Here is an 18955-nt window from a genome sequence, read left to right as displayed (position 1 = left end):
CGAACTTTTCAACTAAACGTTTCGTTGAACTTTTGCCTCTACAAAATTACCCAACTCTCTTTGATTATACGCTGTCATTTGCGTTGCGTATGAGAAACATTAAATGGCAAACGCTCAACAAGCGGAACAAAACTTATTTGATCTGAGCAGCGCAGAGCATTTTCAGCTCGGCCCAAAAAACAGCGATCGCGGACAAAGCTGATCTCGATCACGCGAACATTGTTACACAGAGCTGCGCGATCCACTGAGAAGCATTTCAATTCAGTGCAGAATTCTCTATCTCTATTATAAACCCACAAATGACTATGTGATTTAAGCTTATAACAAGACAGATGAAACAGCGCTGATATTCTCAACATATTGACGCAAAAAACAGGCGAAACATTGTTCCGAGAACAAACCAGTTAGAAGACATTTCACACCACAACTTATGAATTAACTTTAGTAAAACAATGCTGTTATATTAATATAGTCATGTATAAATGTATTAAATGTAATGCAGTAATGTTTTGTTTAGAACTTATGGCAGTTTATTTATTTATTTATTTATTTATATTTATACTAAATGTTTGGGCTACTGTTTTTGATAACACATACAATAGGTTTATAGAAAAATCAACAAAAAAAATCAATAAATATTTTCATAATTTTTCAGGAATTGTTTTTTTTTTTTAAACGCTTGTAAGTCTGAACCAGAATATCAATATATTTTATTATTTCCCATATGATGGTGAAAAGTAAAAAAGCTTCACCATGTTATATGTATAATAAATATTGGAGTATAACAAATAAAAATCCCTTCTAGATTATTTTATCCCTTGAGGTAGCCCTCGCACACAAAAAGGTTGGAGACCCCTGGTATATAACTATATGTTTTATAATTACAAGTTTGTGTAATTTGGGGTTTCTGTAGCCAGTGACATTTCATTATTTGTATTTTATGGCATTGTACATTTTTTGTTTTTATTTGAAGGCTGAGGCTTCATTAATAAACACAACCCCAATTATCATCATTGGTTTTGAGATGTTACTTGCTGTGAATACCTTGTCTGATAGGCTACAGTATTGTGGCATATAGTATCAGGACATCCTGGCTATAGTGTCTGTCCCACACGGCTAGAGGCGAATGGCCGGATGATGGGCCTATTTGGGAGAAAGTCTAGGGCTGTTTTTTAGCCCCAGTCCGTCCCTGTAGGATTTTATATGTTTTCTCCAACAACTTGTATACATATAGAATGGTGCATAAAACAAATAAGTAAAAAGGGGGTTTAAATAATAAATCAGCTCCATAGTGAATTCCAAGTGATCAAGGGCTTAGCGCGGTCCATTCAAACCTTATGCAGGAGTTCCGCCAGTAGTGTACACTCGTGCAACGTAAGCAATGACGCACATCCGAGTCCTCGAGACGGAGGGAAGTGAAGGGCATACAAATTTGGAGTGGAACGCAGACCTGGTTTACTCAGTCACTCTTTGCGAAGTCTTGTTGGTGTTAAGCCCCATTCACACTACAAGCGACAAAGCGACACGATACCATTCATTTCAGTGGGAAGCGGGCGATTTCCGGCGAAACGCGCAACAGTGACTGTTGGCGACTGGATGGGGCGTGTCCAGCTCCGCGACAAAGTTGAGATCTGTTCAACTTTATGCAAATGAAGAGCGACTTTCAGGAGAGACAACCAATAGGAGTAAAGTCAGTGGAGCACACGTGATCCGTCACTCTTCAGTGCCGAGTCCGACCGAGGCAAGATGAATGAGAAGTTTATTTTAGCAGTCAGAAACTGTCCAATAATTTATGATATGTCTCCATGTACATACAGTGGTACAATGGTTTTGTGAACTCAGAAAGACCCGTATTTGCCCATTTGCTGCAGTTAAATAGCCGCGATAGCAAAGAGCACTCGCTGTTTCTTATTCATCTTTAATATTATGCATTTTATGTACTGATTCCATTTATATTTAGACTTTTCCTTCCAAAATGTTAGCTTGTAGCGGCAAGAAAACAGATTTGTTGTCTACAACATGGAGTAACATCCGTGAATGTCACTCACAAACATTACTAGGCAACCAGTAGTGGGAACGCCCACTAGCGACCTCACCACCAGCCACTGGCGACAAAGTCGCTTGTAGTGTGAACGCAGCTTTACACTGCATTTCTGAGCGCTATTTCTGGTTTCTGTTTCATAGTTTTGATCTTCTGTGCCTTTGACTTTTGTTATTATCTGGATGGTTTGCTCTGTGCTTTTGACCTATTGCCTGTTTATGGTTTATGATTCTGGAAATTTCCCAATAAAAGCTGCGTTTGGATCCTCTACCCGTGTTTCAGAGCAGTTTCATAACACTGACGACACAACACTGAAAGAAGGAAGATATGGGACATCTGCTGTGGAAACTCAAGAGAAGAAAGTCGAATGATGGGACTAGACCTGAACATGAGGAAATGATGTCTTTGATAAATTTGAGCTCAATGGAGAATAAATTGAGATTGTTTCGCGTATGGACCTTTTAGGTGCCCTTGTGGCCACTGATTAAACTAGTACTCAAGAAATATTACGTCATTTAGCGGTGGGCAAGATGGCTATGAAGTCTTTTGACAAAATATTCAAAAGCAAAGACACGCTGATGAAGATGAGACTAGTTTAGACCCTCAAATTCTTGGTTGTTAACTCCTTTTGCAAAAGCTGGACAATCCAGATACAAGACCGAAGGAAGATTGACTCGTTCGAAACATGGAGCTGGAGAAGAATCCTGCGTGTGCCAAAGAACGACAAGACAGACCAACAAGTCAATCATAGAGGAAATCAAACCAGAAACTCAAAGCACAAATGATGAAACTGCATTTGTCGTACTTTGGTCACACGGTTTGAAGGGAAATATCACTGGAAAAGGGGATCATGATTGTGAAGATTGAGGGTAAAAGCTGCAGAGGAAAACCTCCACTGAGATACGATTACAACGAGGACAGGACGAATGCTGGAGGATCTCATCAGACTAGTACAAAACCAAATCCCTTTTAATTCTTTAGTCTATCAAGTCACAAAGACTCGAAATCTGAGCTGACAGGACACAACAACATGCACTATGCATACAAATAATCCATTTAACAGATCGATGTTTATATTGAATGAAAGCAAAAAAAAAAGGAACATAGTTCAACAATTAGGAATCAATGTCATTTTTAAGCAATAAAATGCTAAACATTTGTTTTATCAGCAATCAGTGAAACCATTGAAAGTCTTTATCATCAACTCATTAATATCAGCGCTGTCGTACCTGCCCATGTGTGACAGAGTGTGTTGATGTCCAGATGTGTGGTCTGGTTGCTGATGGGATTGTTCAGCACACAGCTGTAGGTGTTTTTATCCTGATATTCCACCTCCAGAGGTAGAGAGAGACTGATGCTGAGATCAGACGCACTGATGCTGGACAATACACTGATTCCTTTGTACCAGGAGAGAGTCACATGACTCACATTCACCACTGATGAACACACCACTGAACATAATGATGAAGATGAAGATGAAGATGATGAGGAACAGTTTGAAGAGTTACTGATGACAGGATAAGGCAGACGAGCTGAGAAAGATTAGAAACATCAGAGTAAATCATAATCTCTGCTGAGGGAGTGTTTGGGATTTATAAAAAAAATTGCACAGAGATGCCAGTATCAGAATAATTAATCCGAAGAAAAGTGTTCATAAGGTTGGAAAGCAAACGTCAAAAATTATTGTGTATCTTTATTATTGTGTATTTAGATTTGACCATTTTACAATTAAAAAAGAAAGCATTCTGTTCAGGCAGGCCATGTAGTAGATCAGCTGGTGTGAAAAAATTCCAAACCCTCCCACATCAGCTGATCTGATCCATACAATCAATTGGCAACTTTCAAACAGGGCGCCTTACTTAAACGCAGCTTCAGTCTGCCTACTTGTGTTTAACCTAATCAATGTCCTTTTGTTGTCATTGATGGATGCTCTGTTCTCAGGCGGGATTTGTGCTGCTCTCCCAGTAAAAGTATGGGAAGTTGTCCCCAGAAGTTGCTGTTCCCTGTCTTGGCTTTTCATGGAGCTCATGAAGAAGACGGGGAATATTAGAACAGAGCCATACCGCTAAATGTAGCAAAATATGCCAATAAAAAATGGACTAAAAGTTTTGTCTATGGTATTTTTTTTTTTTTACTTAATGGTCCTGGCTGAAAGTCTTTTTTTTTTTTTTTAGGATATGTCTACTTCAAAGTGGTTAACAAATAAAGGAAACTAATAATAAACTCACCGTAGACATTGAGACCGAACCTCTTTCTCACACCCTTGATCAGTCGTTTATAAACTCCAACATGTTTCATTGTGGTGTTGGTGACGGTCAGAGATCCAGTTTGATTGTCCAGCTTCAGTCTGTCTCTGAATCTCCCATCAAGAACATCATCATATACAGTGATTATGTCGGCCATTACATTGATTTCAGCAATTGAATTGTTTTTAAACCTCCACTGAATCACATCATCATCCTTCATTTCAGTAAGATCAGAGTTTAGAGAGACTGAATCTCCCTCCATCACTGACACTGAATCATCAAACACACACAGAACAAACAGAAACAGGGTTTGTCACAGATAATCAGATTATAATTGTTTATTAAATTAAAGATTAAAAATAAAACAAAAAGAAACTAATGGTGTGTAAATGACCGCAAAAAATATGTATGTGTGTGTGTCCCTTTAAACGTGTTGTGTGCGCGCACGCACGCTCTCTACGTAACGTAAGCTGTAACTCAAGAAGAAGAAAGAGGTGCGGACGAGGAGCACATTGTGGTTCTCACGTGGTGTTTACAAAAGTTTGAAATATATATTGTAAAAAGGTGGATGCACTTTACGTTTTGGTTCTTTTAGTACCCTTTGGCAAGCGGAGCGAGGTATGTGTCTTTATTGTGTGTTTGCATGTTGTATTTTAAAGTAATATATCATTTCGTATGGCACGTGTTATTTGTCGAGCTCTTTTGGTTAATTTCTCATGTATGTAATAATTTATTTGCCTTTTGGGTATCTGTAAATGTGTATTTGTTTAAGTAATCTGTCATTTGTACATACTTTTTTTTTATTCATGAGTATATTGTTTCTTTATGTAGTTTCACGGTGCTACAACACAACGTTTATCGAAGTCACGGTTGATGGCGCTCAAAGCGAGCGGAATAAAGAAGATTAAGCACCCGTCGAAACTCTCTGTCTCGTTTGTCGACGCCGAGGGGCTGCTACATGGTGTATGAATTCATTTAAATTTTGTCATTATAAAACAGGAGTAACCGTTTTTGAACTCACCACCATTGACAGTGAGAAAGAAACTCTTGATCGCACTGTTGATCTGTAGTTTATAAACTCCAGCATGTTTCATTGTGATATCTGTGATGGTCAGAGATCCAGTTTGATTGTCCAGCTTCAGTCTGTCTCTGAATCTCTCATCAAGATCATCATCATATACAGTGATTCTGTCGGCCCATAGATATTAATTTCCACTGACAGGGGGCTGGATTGCTTTTTAATTACTGTAAGTTTTCAGCAGTTGTCTTGGCTTTCCATGCCTTTTTGCGCCTCCCTTTCTTCATGTGTTCAATACTTTTTCCCTGTGTCATTTCACATTATTACACATAACTTAATTTCTGAACTTATTTTTGTTTGTTTCTTTGTATGTATGACTTACTTGGGTTGTTACCAACATCTGGTGAAAATTTCATGTCAATAGCACCTTTGGAAATATATTTACTGAGAAAAATGATGACGTGTTCAATACTTATTTCCCCCGCTGTATGCAGAGTATATAAATAACTTTGTCACTTGCAGAGTCTGGATTTTTCTGTCGGTTTGCGTTTGCTCACCCTTATAATATGAATTCCCCTCTATCAATACTGGCTTGTAACAGCGAATGTTGATCCTCTCTGACTAAATTAACCAGTCATTTATTACATGGTACCAGAACAGAAACAACTGAAGCCATAAAAACACATTTAAACTCACCATCCAGACGCCAGAAACACAAGCAGAGCAAAACAGTCCAAAACATCTTCATCGGTTTCAGTGAAATGACAGACGCGCTGATGTGAAGCTGTTCTGTAGTAAAGGGAGGGGAAACTCTACAATCACTTAAAATAACTGCCTATTTATTCATTGTTAAAGCATGTGACCTTCTAGCACTTTTCTTGCTGATTAATTCACACTCCGTTCATCGTCAGTTTGTCACTTTGAGCTCCAGTAGGCCTCAACTTCCTGTAAGTCCATGATCTCACTTTCAACAGATAACACTTTCAACCCATAACATGTTAAAAGAATCTTTAACTTCTCTTTTCATTGTCCTAAAGGAACACCTTGTAAACATAATTCTTTGTTTTCAATTCTATTAAGAATTAACAAGCACATGACCATGACAATTTCTCTTTTATGTCTTAATCAAACGTTTAACATCACCTTCATTTAAGATATGCATATCTCAACTACGTTATACATTCAATATGCATAGATTTTCAATTTGCTTTAACTATAAATTCCGTTTGACAGTGGTTTTATCACTCAGCTGAAACTGGTCACGGTCACTCCTTGTGTTTTACTCTGTGTCCTCAACACTGACTGATCCATGTTGCTGATGTGCGTCTGTGGACTCTTCGCTGTCCTTTCGCAGTTATTATCAACATTTGGTTATTCCGCAGGCACTTTCTGTAGAGATGAATGAGCGCGGAGCAATCTGTTGTGTTTTGACCTGCACTGGATAAATAAAGCTGCCTGGCGTTGTTATTTAGTCTCTCCCGATAGAGACCCATTCCTTTCGCTTCCTCTTTCTCCATTTATTCCACAGAAACTGCTCCATATTGCAAAAAAGCAAACAAATATCAAGCTGCTCTCTCTCTCTATGCCGCTATTTCTCTGGTCTCACTGTCGAAGTAACCATGGCAATGGATAGTATCCTGCCAAGATGGCGGCTCCTTCCCGAAATGCAACGCGGAGTGAAATACATGACGTCACATTCGCATTCTCTATAACGGCTGACACAGGAAAGTTAGTTTATTTGTGATCTTCAAGAAACGGTTCTGCTGTAAAATAAACGCTATTGTCAAGAAAAATAGAGACAGAAACTGCAGTTATAAGCGGCTTGAATGAAGTTTGGATATGCCTCATAGAGAGCAATTGCACTTTCTCTTTCCATTTGTTCTTTCATACACCGATCTTCAAGCTCATCGACGCCATTTTGTTCATTCTTGAAGTGAACTTTTTATTTGTTTACAGGGGCAATGCACATTAATAAACATAAATGTAAACGTGCCAGAATTAGCCCCAAAGGCTATTTTTCATCTGTAGACCCTTGACAGAATGTTAAAAAGTCACCCTAAAAACAGAGACAGAGCATCACACATATACAGTACACATTATATGAAAAAAAAAAATGAAAAAAAAAAGAAGAAAAAAAATAATTAATAATAATAAAGATAATAATTAAAAAAAATGTACATGAGAGAAAGGAAAGAGAGAAAGATGGAAACAGAAGAGAGCAACATAGCCTAGAACAATTAGTACAAAGTCTATTGTCAAGAATACAATACTAATGTTGACAGTGCTGAGTTGTTAGTAACCATTTTTTAAGATGAGACTGAAAAGAGCCAAAAGCATGTAATCGTCTAATTGTTGATGGAACGGAGTTTGCCTGTTTGGTTTTGATTTAACGGTTTTGGATAGTGTTGAACTGAAAGTGACGCACGTCTGGGGTGCGATACTGTGAGTTGATAGACTCGGCGCGTTTTTCTCACGCAGGATTTGTCACGCCCGCACAGGCATTCAAAGCAAATCGATAAAGCATCATTTTAAAGGAACAGTGAACTCTTTATAACATGCGGTTATCATTTTTCCGTCATCACCGCGGCAATACCTTAGGCTGAAGCTCAGATAAACCCGTGCATTAATCCGGCCCTGATCACAAATCTATCAAAACAATTATGTGCACTTGTAACACTATTTGTGTGATTTTACCTTCACATTAAAGGGATACTCCACGGTTTTTCATATTAAACTATGTTATTCCATTAACTAAGAGGAGTTGATACATACCTCTCTCGTCTCAGTGCGTGCACTCAATCGCTCTGGCACGCGGCGACACTTTGATAGCACTTAGCTTAGCCTAGTTCATTCAATAGGTACCAAATCTCTGTTTCGCGCCAGAGTGATTGAGTCACTCACTGAGACGAGAGAGGTATCAACTCGTCTTAGTTAAGGGAATAACATAGTTTAATATGAAAAAACGGTGGAGTATCCCTTTAAATTACAAAACCTACTGCTGTGTGAGTGTTTCTAATACAGCTGCTGAGGGAGTTTCACTTCTCTTTCAGTCGGTCTCTCGACGTTACGTCGGACCGACAAATAGGAATCTCGCTTAGAGAGTCAATCTACTTCGAGTGTAACTAAACGAGCCAATGGACATTGGCATGCAATTTGTGCGGGTATATAATGAGCAGCAGGTGCAATGCATCTTCAGCTTTTTACTGAGGAGACGAGCGATTGTTGTTCCTGCTTCTGAAGATTTTATCTGTGAAAGATGAGCCACGGGAAGATACGGCGCTTGCAGCGGTGGTCACACTCAGAGCAAACTCCTGTACAACAGCTGTTTTTATTCTGTTGAGCTCTGTGCTCTGCAGTGCCAGTGATTTCTTTTTACAAAAACGCAATGGTATAATTCAATTTTTTTTTTTTTTTTGATAAAATAGTGTACAGAGTAAACAAATTACAATTTAATAGTAAATGAAAAAATATATTTCTGAAAAAGAATAATGATCTTAACAATAATGTACATTTACCAATGATGGTTTAAATAATGTAAAGCTGTATATGTTGTTCTCTGCTGGAAATTAATATATAAAGTTAGTATTCCTCCAGGAGGCGCTCGGCATTATAAATGTAATAAAACATGCATGGGCTGTGTCCGAAATCGCCACTAGACCCTTAAATAGCCCATAATTTGAGGGAACAGCCATTTGTAGATGTTGTAGATGATGTTTTGAATTGAGTGCACGCATTCAATCCCACAATGCACCGCAATAACAAGTGTTGTACGGCTGCATCCGAAAGCTGATAAATGCTGCCGGACTTATTCCAAGGTCAGAAGACATCAAGGCGCGTCCGAATGCAATGTTAGCTCACTCATCTCCTGACAAACCTTCCTCTGATCGATTTTTGAAGGCAGCATAGATGTATCCTTCTCTGCCTTTGATATCCCACAATCCTGTGCTTTCCATTCTGTGACAGTTGAGCTAGAAAAATAAAGATGGTGTCTGATATTTGCAGCTGGTCGTCAGGTTGTGTGTAAATGTAAAATTTTGATCAACAATTTCTACTTATGATGTCATTTCTAGTGAGACTATTGTATAGTCATTGAATATTCTCGTAGTTTACACTAAAGCTCGCTCTGTTTTGTTGTAGATCATTAAACCGTTACGCTGCCTCAGTCTGTCTGAAATCAGTTTTGAGACGGACCTTCGTGCACAAACGCTGCCTGCAGAGTCATTGCCTGATAGGGCTGCGAGTCAACAAGTCAGCCCCCTGAAATCAAAACTTAAGTTTTGTATCTTTCAGTATGAATATGTTAGCCTTAAGGTTATGAATAAGCTGGTGTGCTCCAAAACAATGACAAAATTCACATTAAGGAGATATAAGCATTCAAAACGTACAGTCGCTCACTAAAATGGTTGACAGATTTTTATGACATCACCGCAGACTTCAGCTTCTCATCACATCTTCTGTCCAATCAAATGCTCTCTAGAATCTAAAGCTCCGCCCCCTATGCTATAAATACCATCTGGCCAAAGCGACTGTTACGTCAGGGAGAAATATGTATAAATAATATTTTTATAATATTTTATTCCGTTTTCCAACTTGTACAGTGGTTAGGAATGAAATGGCTAGAGTTTATTCACACCTCTACTATTGAATTCACTCACTCGTTTTCATTCACTCCCTCAAGTGGACTATATTAGTGGAGTAATGTAGGGAACAGTGAATGAGGGTATAGGGGGTGATTTCGAACACAGCAATGGAGAGACTCTTGAACCTCAGAGAGAGAAAACTTTATTGATGAACACAAGCAGACACATATGGAGGATAAAGCATGATTAAAAGTTAAAATATTTTAAATACTAAATATTTAAAATGGTATTTGATAATCTACTGTATTATCATACAGGATCACAATAAACTCATCAAAAATCACTTAGAGGAAATATAAATGACAAAACAACAAATAAGATTATATGTGAAACAGTAATAAACTGTAAAGACAGATGCAGTTGTTGTGATCAGATCATCATTTGTGATTAAAATGTGAAATATGTGTAAATCACCTCCGTCATCTCAGATTCCTGTAACACAAACACAAAAGGAGAAAAACAAACTTGATACAAACATAATCAATGAAAATGTATAAATGAGTTTTGAGGATTGTGATAGAAATATTTAATGTAATGGGTATTTTCAACATTAAATGTACAGAGAAATGCAGATTAAGGATGCTCAGGTCAAAGGCCATATAGACTTACCAGAAAAGTGCTTAACACAGAAGAACTAACAGTCACATGATTAGCTTCAGGCACAGGTAGGGCTCAGCCTGTGCAGAGCACTTGCCCTTTTTTACCCTTACACTCCAAAGTGCCCTTTTTTTTTGGTGGTGGTGTTTTTTTCTTCTTCTTCAATAAATCAATGCTATTGTTCACCCTTTACGTCTGTCTGTCTGTTTTAAAAATATTTAGCCAATGAAAGTTCTTAAAAAGAGTTTGTGTAAATCTTGTTCGATCCTCAACTATAGAACCCGTTCTTAATGCGCATCTGAACGCCATCAGCGTTTCTCACAGGTTCGCGTTTAAAGTCTGTGTAGAGAGAATGGTGTCGTCTTGGCGGCCCTAATTTAAAAACAAATGATCGTTGCGACGGAAGCAAATCAATCAAAACTAACTTTAGCTGGAAAATAACTTTATTAAAGAACCGCTATAAAGCCAAAACAATCTTACGTTAAATTATACATTTATCTCTGTAAAGCTGCTTTGAGACAATCTACATTGTTAAAAGCGCTATATAAATGAAAATGACTTGACTTGACTTGACTCAAACTGTCAGTAAGCCTGATAACTCCGCCCCTTCTATCTGATAACTCCGCCCCCTCTGTCTTGACTAGGTTCTCGACCTCTGTGAAGTTGGCATCCGAAATAATCTCCAAAACTATAACTATAACTATCTAATCGCTCCAAACCACAGTGTCGTTCGCTTATGCTCGATTTGTGCCGGTTTGTGCCCTTGAAAGAAACATAACAACTACGATGTTATGAAAGACGGCAGAAAGACTTTAAATGTCTGTAAGCTGTTAAAAGTATTATGATTATATAAAGACCAAATGTCAATATCTAACACAAATCTAAAATAAAACATTCCAATATATAAAGAAAAGAACAATGACAGCAGTGGCCCTGTGCGAGCACAAGCGTACCAGACAGGTTTGTAGAGATGGATGGAGAGCGCGGCTTGCTTGCGTGATGTCACTAATCAAAAAAGATTTTGTGATGTCTAAAGAATGGAATAGATGGTTTCTTTATACGGCACGAAACAGCACAAATCGAGCACAAACAAAAAGCACTGGTTTGGGGCGATTTGGACGGCATGGGGTGGAGAATGACGTCACTGTCCCGAATCCAATGTGTTATTTCTAACGCTGCCTTCACACTGGCAGTTGAAATCAGCTCCGTAATATGCAATACGCCCCCAGCGGACGTCGTACTACACCGCTGAAAAGCGTTGGAAGCGAGTAGAACAAAAATGGCGGAGAGATTAGAACGGTTGATTTTGTCAGTGTCAGAATGTACAATTCTGTATGATCTCTCTGATGAGGGTTATAGAGACATTAATCGGAAGGCTGCTGCGTGGAGGAAAGTTCCCCAGGACGTTGACATGTCAGGTCGGCTAAATGTGATATAGTGGTATATAGGGCTTGTATTAACTGCCCTAATAACGTTAGAAAATCATGAAAATAAAAAAAATGACATGACAACTTATCGTTATAAAATCATTATTTATTTTATTAAAAGTTAAGAATTCAGGTTTGTTTATCAGTACCATAGCAACGCTAACTTCCGCTGGAATTGTCGGATAGGAACCGTCCGTAGCCTTTCGCAAGAGTTAAAAAATTTTAACGCATCCGGATGACCAACTGACACGATTTTTTTCGCACCACACTTGTTCGGACCCGGTTCGGACCCATTCGCATGCGGTCTGCGAATCTCCATAGGAAATGAATGACTTCCGGTCGGTTCGAAGCCGTATCGGAGCTGATTTCAACTGCCAGTGTGAAGGCGGCGTAAGGAGGGGAAAAATAAACAACGTTCATCGTAACGGCACAAATCGAGCACAAATCGAGCACAAACGAGCGGCACAGTTTTGCAACGATTTGGACCATATGGGGTGGACAGTTACGTAACTGTAGTAAAAAGTTAATTTTTTTTATGTTTAAGAGGGGATCGTAGTTGTTAAGTTTCTTTCAACGGCACAAACCGGCACAAATTGAGCACGAACGACACCAGTTTGGTGCGGTGGGGGTGGAGAGTGACGTCACTGCCCCGAATTATATTTGTTATTTCTAAAGGAGGTGATATAGATACAATGTTCATTTTATCGGCACAAATCGGCACAAACCGAGCACAAACGAACGACACCGGTTTGGAGAGATTTGAACGACATGGGGTGGAGAGTGACGTCACGCAACCAAAAAAATAATGTTCAATATCTCTAAAACATTCAGTTCATCTTTATTCATGCTTTAATTTCTTTTAAAAAAAGTCTGATGACATGCAATATTTCTGTGGTTAATTGATCAGTAATGTTGCGAGAGGTTTCCTCATACGAGTAAAGACGCTTTAGATGTGTTTGTGACAAAACATTGTATTCACTTAGACTTTTTGAATGTATGACCGATCCTTTTTTCTTCTGACCAACTTACATTTCATATGAATTACCTGAGGCGTTTAACAACCACATATAGGGAATGCATGTTCATTACCAAGTTTCAGGCATAGTGCAAACATGCAATGTTCGAGAAAGCTAATATTGATGTAATCTTTGAGAGGTCTCACCCCAACATGACATCATGACTTTGCGTAAACATACACGCCACTTTCAAGTCAAGTGGCGTGTTATCTATACGCATTTTGAGCTATCCGCGTGTATGTCCACGCCAAAACAAACCGCCATCTTCTGTGTGTATGTGTACGCCGTTAAATGTCCGAGCGAAACGAAGCAAAATGTATATCTACATCTGGGGAGCGAATTTTTTTTTTCCTATTATGGTAGGGGAAGACTCATAAATCGTATTAACCCCAGTGACAGGTAGGTTTAGGGACGGGGTTGGGGTTGGTCATATATTTATATCGTAACGTTAAGTCAACGGCGTTGATAAACACGCTGAAAAGCGATTATGCGTGTTGATAGCACGCCAAAAATGGAAATACGAATTGGCGTGTCATACATACGCCATTTCATGAGATCAGTCTGCTCACCCACAAATGCAAAACTATGTGTTGGGATGATCCAGACATAGCTTTACTAAAAGAAAATATTATGGAAGTCATTTTCAAACTGTGAGTAGGATATGCTTCAACATGTAATTATACCATATTTTATATATTAATATCATGGTTCCATGTTGTTTCAATGTTTGTTTGTTATTAACTAATACCTTTTTTACTAACACTTCAACATCCTGCACAAATCAAAGAAATGTATGAGCTAAGGATGTTCTCTGACCCCAAATAAGCGGGTAATGGAATGTTCACAATCTACAATATACAGTTAGATATTCTCCTACTTAGTATGTGTGTGTGTGTGTGTGTGTGTGTGTAAATAGTTGTGCTTAAATCTTTGGGTGTATTTTTACACGCCAACATATTTTGTCACAACGCAGTGATGCAAAGTACCACACTCTTGTAAAACCTATGGACTAACTTTAAAACATCATCTTTATTTGGGAATCACGCGTGTTTCAAAAAACATCCATGTGATTCAAAAGACCAAATCGCTAAGAAAAGAGGGTTGAAAAGCACCGTTTATAATAAAAACACAAAAGTTTGCAAATGATGGTTTCATTACTCCACTAGATTTAGTCATCTTGTTCAGATAGTAGATGACACTGTTCACATCACATCAACAGAATCACATCCGACTATTGCACTGAGAGATGTATATACATTAAAGGTTGAGAAGTTCCACACCCTGGTAAAACCTGTAGATACAATTGCACAAAAGTAAATTCTAGAGGTCAGCTTACTAGAAAGTAAATATAGCATGAGCCATTTAAAACAAATACAGAAAAGCCACTTTGAATGTTTGTAATTGACATTTTATATATAGTCGATTACGCTGTTTACATCTATGTTTCTTTTTTGTTTTTGCACAGTTTGCAAAAACTATAGTCTCCGAGCGTGCTCAAACATGTTCGTATAGGAATTTATGAAGAAACACGAACAAATATAGCATAAAGAGAATTAAATGACAGTAATTCTACATGAGAGTGTTTAAGACTAAACAAATCATATATTTTTAAGAACATCTTTCTGGCATGTCTACGAAACATCGACATGAAAGATGAGTATTGCTGTTTTTCTGTTACCTATAAAACTGTTACACTTCAAACTCGTCTAACTATTAGCTTAGATCATTTTAAACTAATCACCAGAACAAATCACAGTGAAGAAGACTTGAGTGATCAACTGTATGATATAAATGTAAATGTATCTTTCTATTCAGGAGACACACTTGGTTGTTGTGACCAGTAATCTCCCGGCCGTGAATAAAAACTTCATTCCTGCAAAGAGCAACTTGGGAGTCGTGTCAGGTATATGCTGCGCAGCTGAGAAACAGAAGTACTAGACCACCGCAGAGACAGTGATAGTGTTGAAGACTATAGAGCCGCCCTCGGGGTGAGGTGGTGATACTCTGAGTTAATATTAATGATCCTGTGTCGGACCAGTGTACACCTGAGAAGGACGGTGAGAGTGTATAGATGATAAAGACCTGTGTGCTCATGTGTGATTGAGGTAGTGATAGTAGCTTCTTGACGGGACGCCGTCACCTATGTTTAACAAGTTTGTTAAAGTAGTTTGCTGTATGAAATCATACACATTTTAAACAGGAATATTGCTATATGCTCTGCGGTTATTTGTTAATTAAACTGACTGAGAGACACTTACCTTCATTTGTCCAAAGTGTTTATAGAGAGTTGCATCAGTTTGATCATGATTCTGATCTGTAATTACACACACGTTCAATCAAAACATGAATAATATAGTTTTTTTAAGGATGTTTAAGCTGTAGTTTCACTTTACCTTCATCTCTGCGTTTCCTGCAGTAACAAAACATCCAAATTACAGCCACACTCAGCAGAAAACCAACAGCAGCAGTGATCGGCACTATCAGACAAACAGGACCTGAAGGAGGATGTGAAGGAGGACCTGAAGGAGGACCTGGAGGAGGACCTGGAGGAGGATGTGAAGGAGGACCTGAAGGAGGACGTGAAGGAGGACCTGGAGGAGGACCTGGAGGAGGACGTGAAGGAGGACGTGAAGGAGGACCTGAAGGAGGACCTGGAGGAGGACGTGAAGGAGGACCTGAAGGAGGACCTGGAGGAGGACGTGAAGGAGGACCTGAAGGAGGACGTGAAGGAGGACATGGAGGAGGACGTGAAGGAGGACCTGGATGAGGACCTGAAGGAGGACCTGAAGGAGGACCTGGAGGAGGACGTGGAGGAGGACCTGGAGGAGGACCTGGAGGAGGATGTGAAGGAGGACCTGAAGGAGGACCTGGAGGAGGACGTGAATGAGGACCTGGAGGAGGACCTGGAGGAGGACGTGAAGGAGGACCTGAGGGAGGACCTGGAGGAGGACGGGAAGGAGGACGTGAAGGAGGATGTGAAGGAGGATGTGAAGAAATGTGTGGGTCCGGTGTTATAGCGGAGAAAGAAAGACAGTCTTTAGTCTGAGTGAATGTGAATGTGTCTGATCTACAACAGAAGACAGAAATCAGCTCAATAAATAAACAATATATAGTCAAATTTAACAAGATTACACTGCCAGAGAAGAACAAGTCATATAAAAATGCACAATCTTAAATGAGTAAGTGTCTGTTTGTTTTGTATACTTAATGAATAATTATTTGTGTTGCTGGGCCAGAACTTAATTAAAAAGTATTAAAAAGTATTATTATTTGTGTAAAAATATTTAATAAACAATTATTATTGCGTAATTGTGTCTCACCATAGACAGTAACAGTGAATCTGTGTTTAGTCTCTGATCTGCTGTTGCTGACCTCAACTTCATAAAGTCCAGAGTCTGTGGTTCTGGTGTTTGTGATGGTCAGAGATCCAGTTTGATGATCCAGCTTCAGTCTGTCTCTAAATTTCACATCAGGAATATCATATATAGAGATCTCACTCAACTCTCTATTGAGTTTAGCTATAAGTAATTTATTAGGTACAAACTTCCATGTTATCAGATCATCTGTCTGTATTTCAGTAAGACCGGAGTTTAGAGTGACTGAATCTCCCTCCATCACAAACACTGACACTGACTTCAGTTTATCACCAGCAAACACTCCTGAAGAACAAACAGAAAAAGTCGAACCTGTTTGAGATTTGAATAACATCTCTACAACAGAACAGACACAACAGAAGCAAAATGGTGTTAAATGGCACGAATCATTGCATCTCATATTGAATAAAACTCTGATTCCCGCGGCTGGAACTGAAGTTGGTCTGATCTCCACACAACATCAAACACAGAAGACACTTTTACTTCAGACGAGAATCACGTCACACTGAAACTAATGCTGTTTGACCTTCAGTGTTTTATAGAACCAACATTTAGAGAAACAAACAGTGAATCTGATGCAGAAACAACTGAAGTCATAAAAACACATTTAAACTCACCATCCAGACACCAGAAACACAAGCAGAGCAAAACAGGGAGAAACATCTTCATCGGTTTCAGTCCACAAATATGAAAAGACAAACTCTTCAAAACTGGTTCAGTAATAAAATGGCAGACGCGCTGATGTGAAGCTGCTCTGTAGTAAAGTGAAGTCAAACTCCACAATCAGTTAAAATATTTGCCTATTTGTTCAGTGCTAATGGGTGTGACCATCTAGCTCAGGGGTCGGCAACAGGCGGCCAAAACTGGCCCGCCAGGAATATTTTCTGGCCCGCCGGATTATTTTGGAAGTCCGTTTTTTTTTTTTTTTTTTTTTTTATCAGCCTATTTTTATTTTACAATAACAGTTTACAAATAGGCCCCGTGACTCATCCGGGTCCGTGTAACGCTTTGCAGTTCTTTGTTCAATTTGAAATTTAATAATCAGAAATGAGAAAATGGCCCCTTTATTCGTTTTTTCGTTTTTTCCAAAAAACTAAAAAACGAGATTTCGGCTTGATTTTTCGTTTTTTGGTTCACAGGCAAAAAAACGAATAAATGACTTCAAAATTCGTTTTCCACATCTGGGCGGCCTGACACGCCCCCTTCCGCCGATTGGTCAAGCAAATCTGAGCATGTGACGTCATCAGTTGTCGCTCAGGTCTGTTCAACAAAATAATAGTCCTCTCTACTATGGCTACAGATTCTTAAACTGTACAGGGCAGGACAGGTCCTATTGGGCTTTCTTCTGTGCAACTTTACACGTTTCACAGAAATCTTTACATCAGAAATATTAATTATTAGTCTGCCACAAGCCTGTTTTATTTAGCTGTGTGTGGTGAAGCTGCGCTTGACAGCGCCGAGCGGGAGAGGCTCACTGACTGACCAATGTCCAGTCAGCAGTCAGAACTTTTCTTTTAGACGCTCCGTTTTGCCACGGGATGGTGATTGCAAATACTGTAATGCCAATCGGCTGAGGGTGGGTACCGATGATGGTGAAATACATTTTTACTGAAACTGTAATCATAGCCGCGACCCGCGAGAATGAGACAGATGATTGACAGGACGATAGATAGCGGAGGCAATTAAAGGCGCTAGATAACTTATGTTAACAAAAACACAAATAAAAAAAGTGTTTAACCATTTCATGCATGAATTATGATAACCTCAGTCAGGATCTTTTTTTTCCTATGTGTTTTTATTGCTCTTAGGGCATATGGAAAACAAGATTTTATTTTTTATTTTTCATTTTACAAAATTTTCAAAGAGATTTTCAGATGTCCACTTGAATGGAGAGCATGTGTTTATGGTTTAAACTGAAGAGATATTGTATTAAATATAATACAATAATCAAACAGATAAAGTATGTGTATTTAACAAACTAATCAATTAAATTATATCAAATCATCTGAAAACTATAAAATATATACAAAAATATATAAATGCAAAATATTGCAAAGGCAATTGAACTCCATACGTTTTCTATGCAGTATCCTGACATTTCATCTCTTTTTTCTCTAATTGATCCTGTTCGAGTTCATGCTTAATAGTTTGCCTTACTGTCCTCTGAATTAACACAAAGTAGTTATTAGTAAAAATGGGGTAAACTGGATCAAGTTCCTGTGGAATCAATAAATGTTCTTGATGGCATGCATTGTTTCTCGTTTTTATTGTTTGATTATACAGCCAGAACTGGACTTCTGTTTGGGTTCCACCAGTAAGTGACATACCTTTACACACATACACACACACACACACACACACACACACACACACACACACACATATATATATATAGCCTATATATTTTTTTTTTCATGGTATAATTATGTAATCTGCTTATTGTGAGCCTAAATGAGTAAATTGGTATTCAATCATTATCAGGCTGACTTGCTTTTTTATATATTGAAAGTAGTGTTTCATGTTGTCACTTCACATTTAATGGCCGCTTAGAATTAAATTGCTATGCAAATTCACAGTGCCTCCTTTGAGCTGCATT

General features: G+C 38.6%; 1 protein-coding gene and 1 long non-coding RNA gene across 2 annotated transcripts in view; both read right to left on the bottom strand.

Moving 5' to 3' along the window:
* LOC311294823 (uncharacterized protein) overlaps window positions 1–6822 on the bottom strand; it is a gene marked incomplete at both ends in the record, with an annotated part of 40383 nt that extends 33561 nt beyond the window's left edge. The window contains 3 exons of the mRNA XM_084415856.1: window positions 3271–3573; window positions 5312–5475; window positions 6692–6822. Coding sequence (XP_084271982.1) covers window positions 3271–3573; window positions 5312–5475; window positions 6692–6822 — 598 coding nt within the window. The remainder of the gene's footprint in view (window positions 1–3270; window positions 3574–5311; window positions 5476–6691) is intronic.
* Window positions 6823–10205: 3383 nt separating this feature from the next.
* LOC311294583 lies at window positions 10206–15453 on the bottom strand. Its single transcript, XR_014628082.1, has 3 exons — window positions 15379–15453; window positions 15244–15299; window positions 10206–10377 (listed from the first exon to the last, which is right to left on the bottom strand). It is a non-coding gene; the product is annotated as an uncharacterized lncRNA (long non-coding RNA).
* Window positions 15454–18955: the final 3502 nt, after the last annotated feature.

The sequence above is a fragment of the Rutilus rutilus genome (genome assembly GCF_951802725.1).
Source record: "Rutilus rutilus genome assembly, chromosome: 8".
NCBI lineage: Eukaryota > Metazoa > Chordata > Actinopteri > Cypriniformes > Leuciscidae > Rutilus > Rutilus rutilus.
This window is presented reverse-complemented; position numbering and strand designations above follow the sequence as displayed.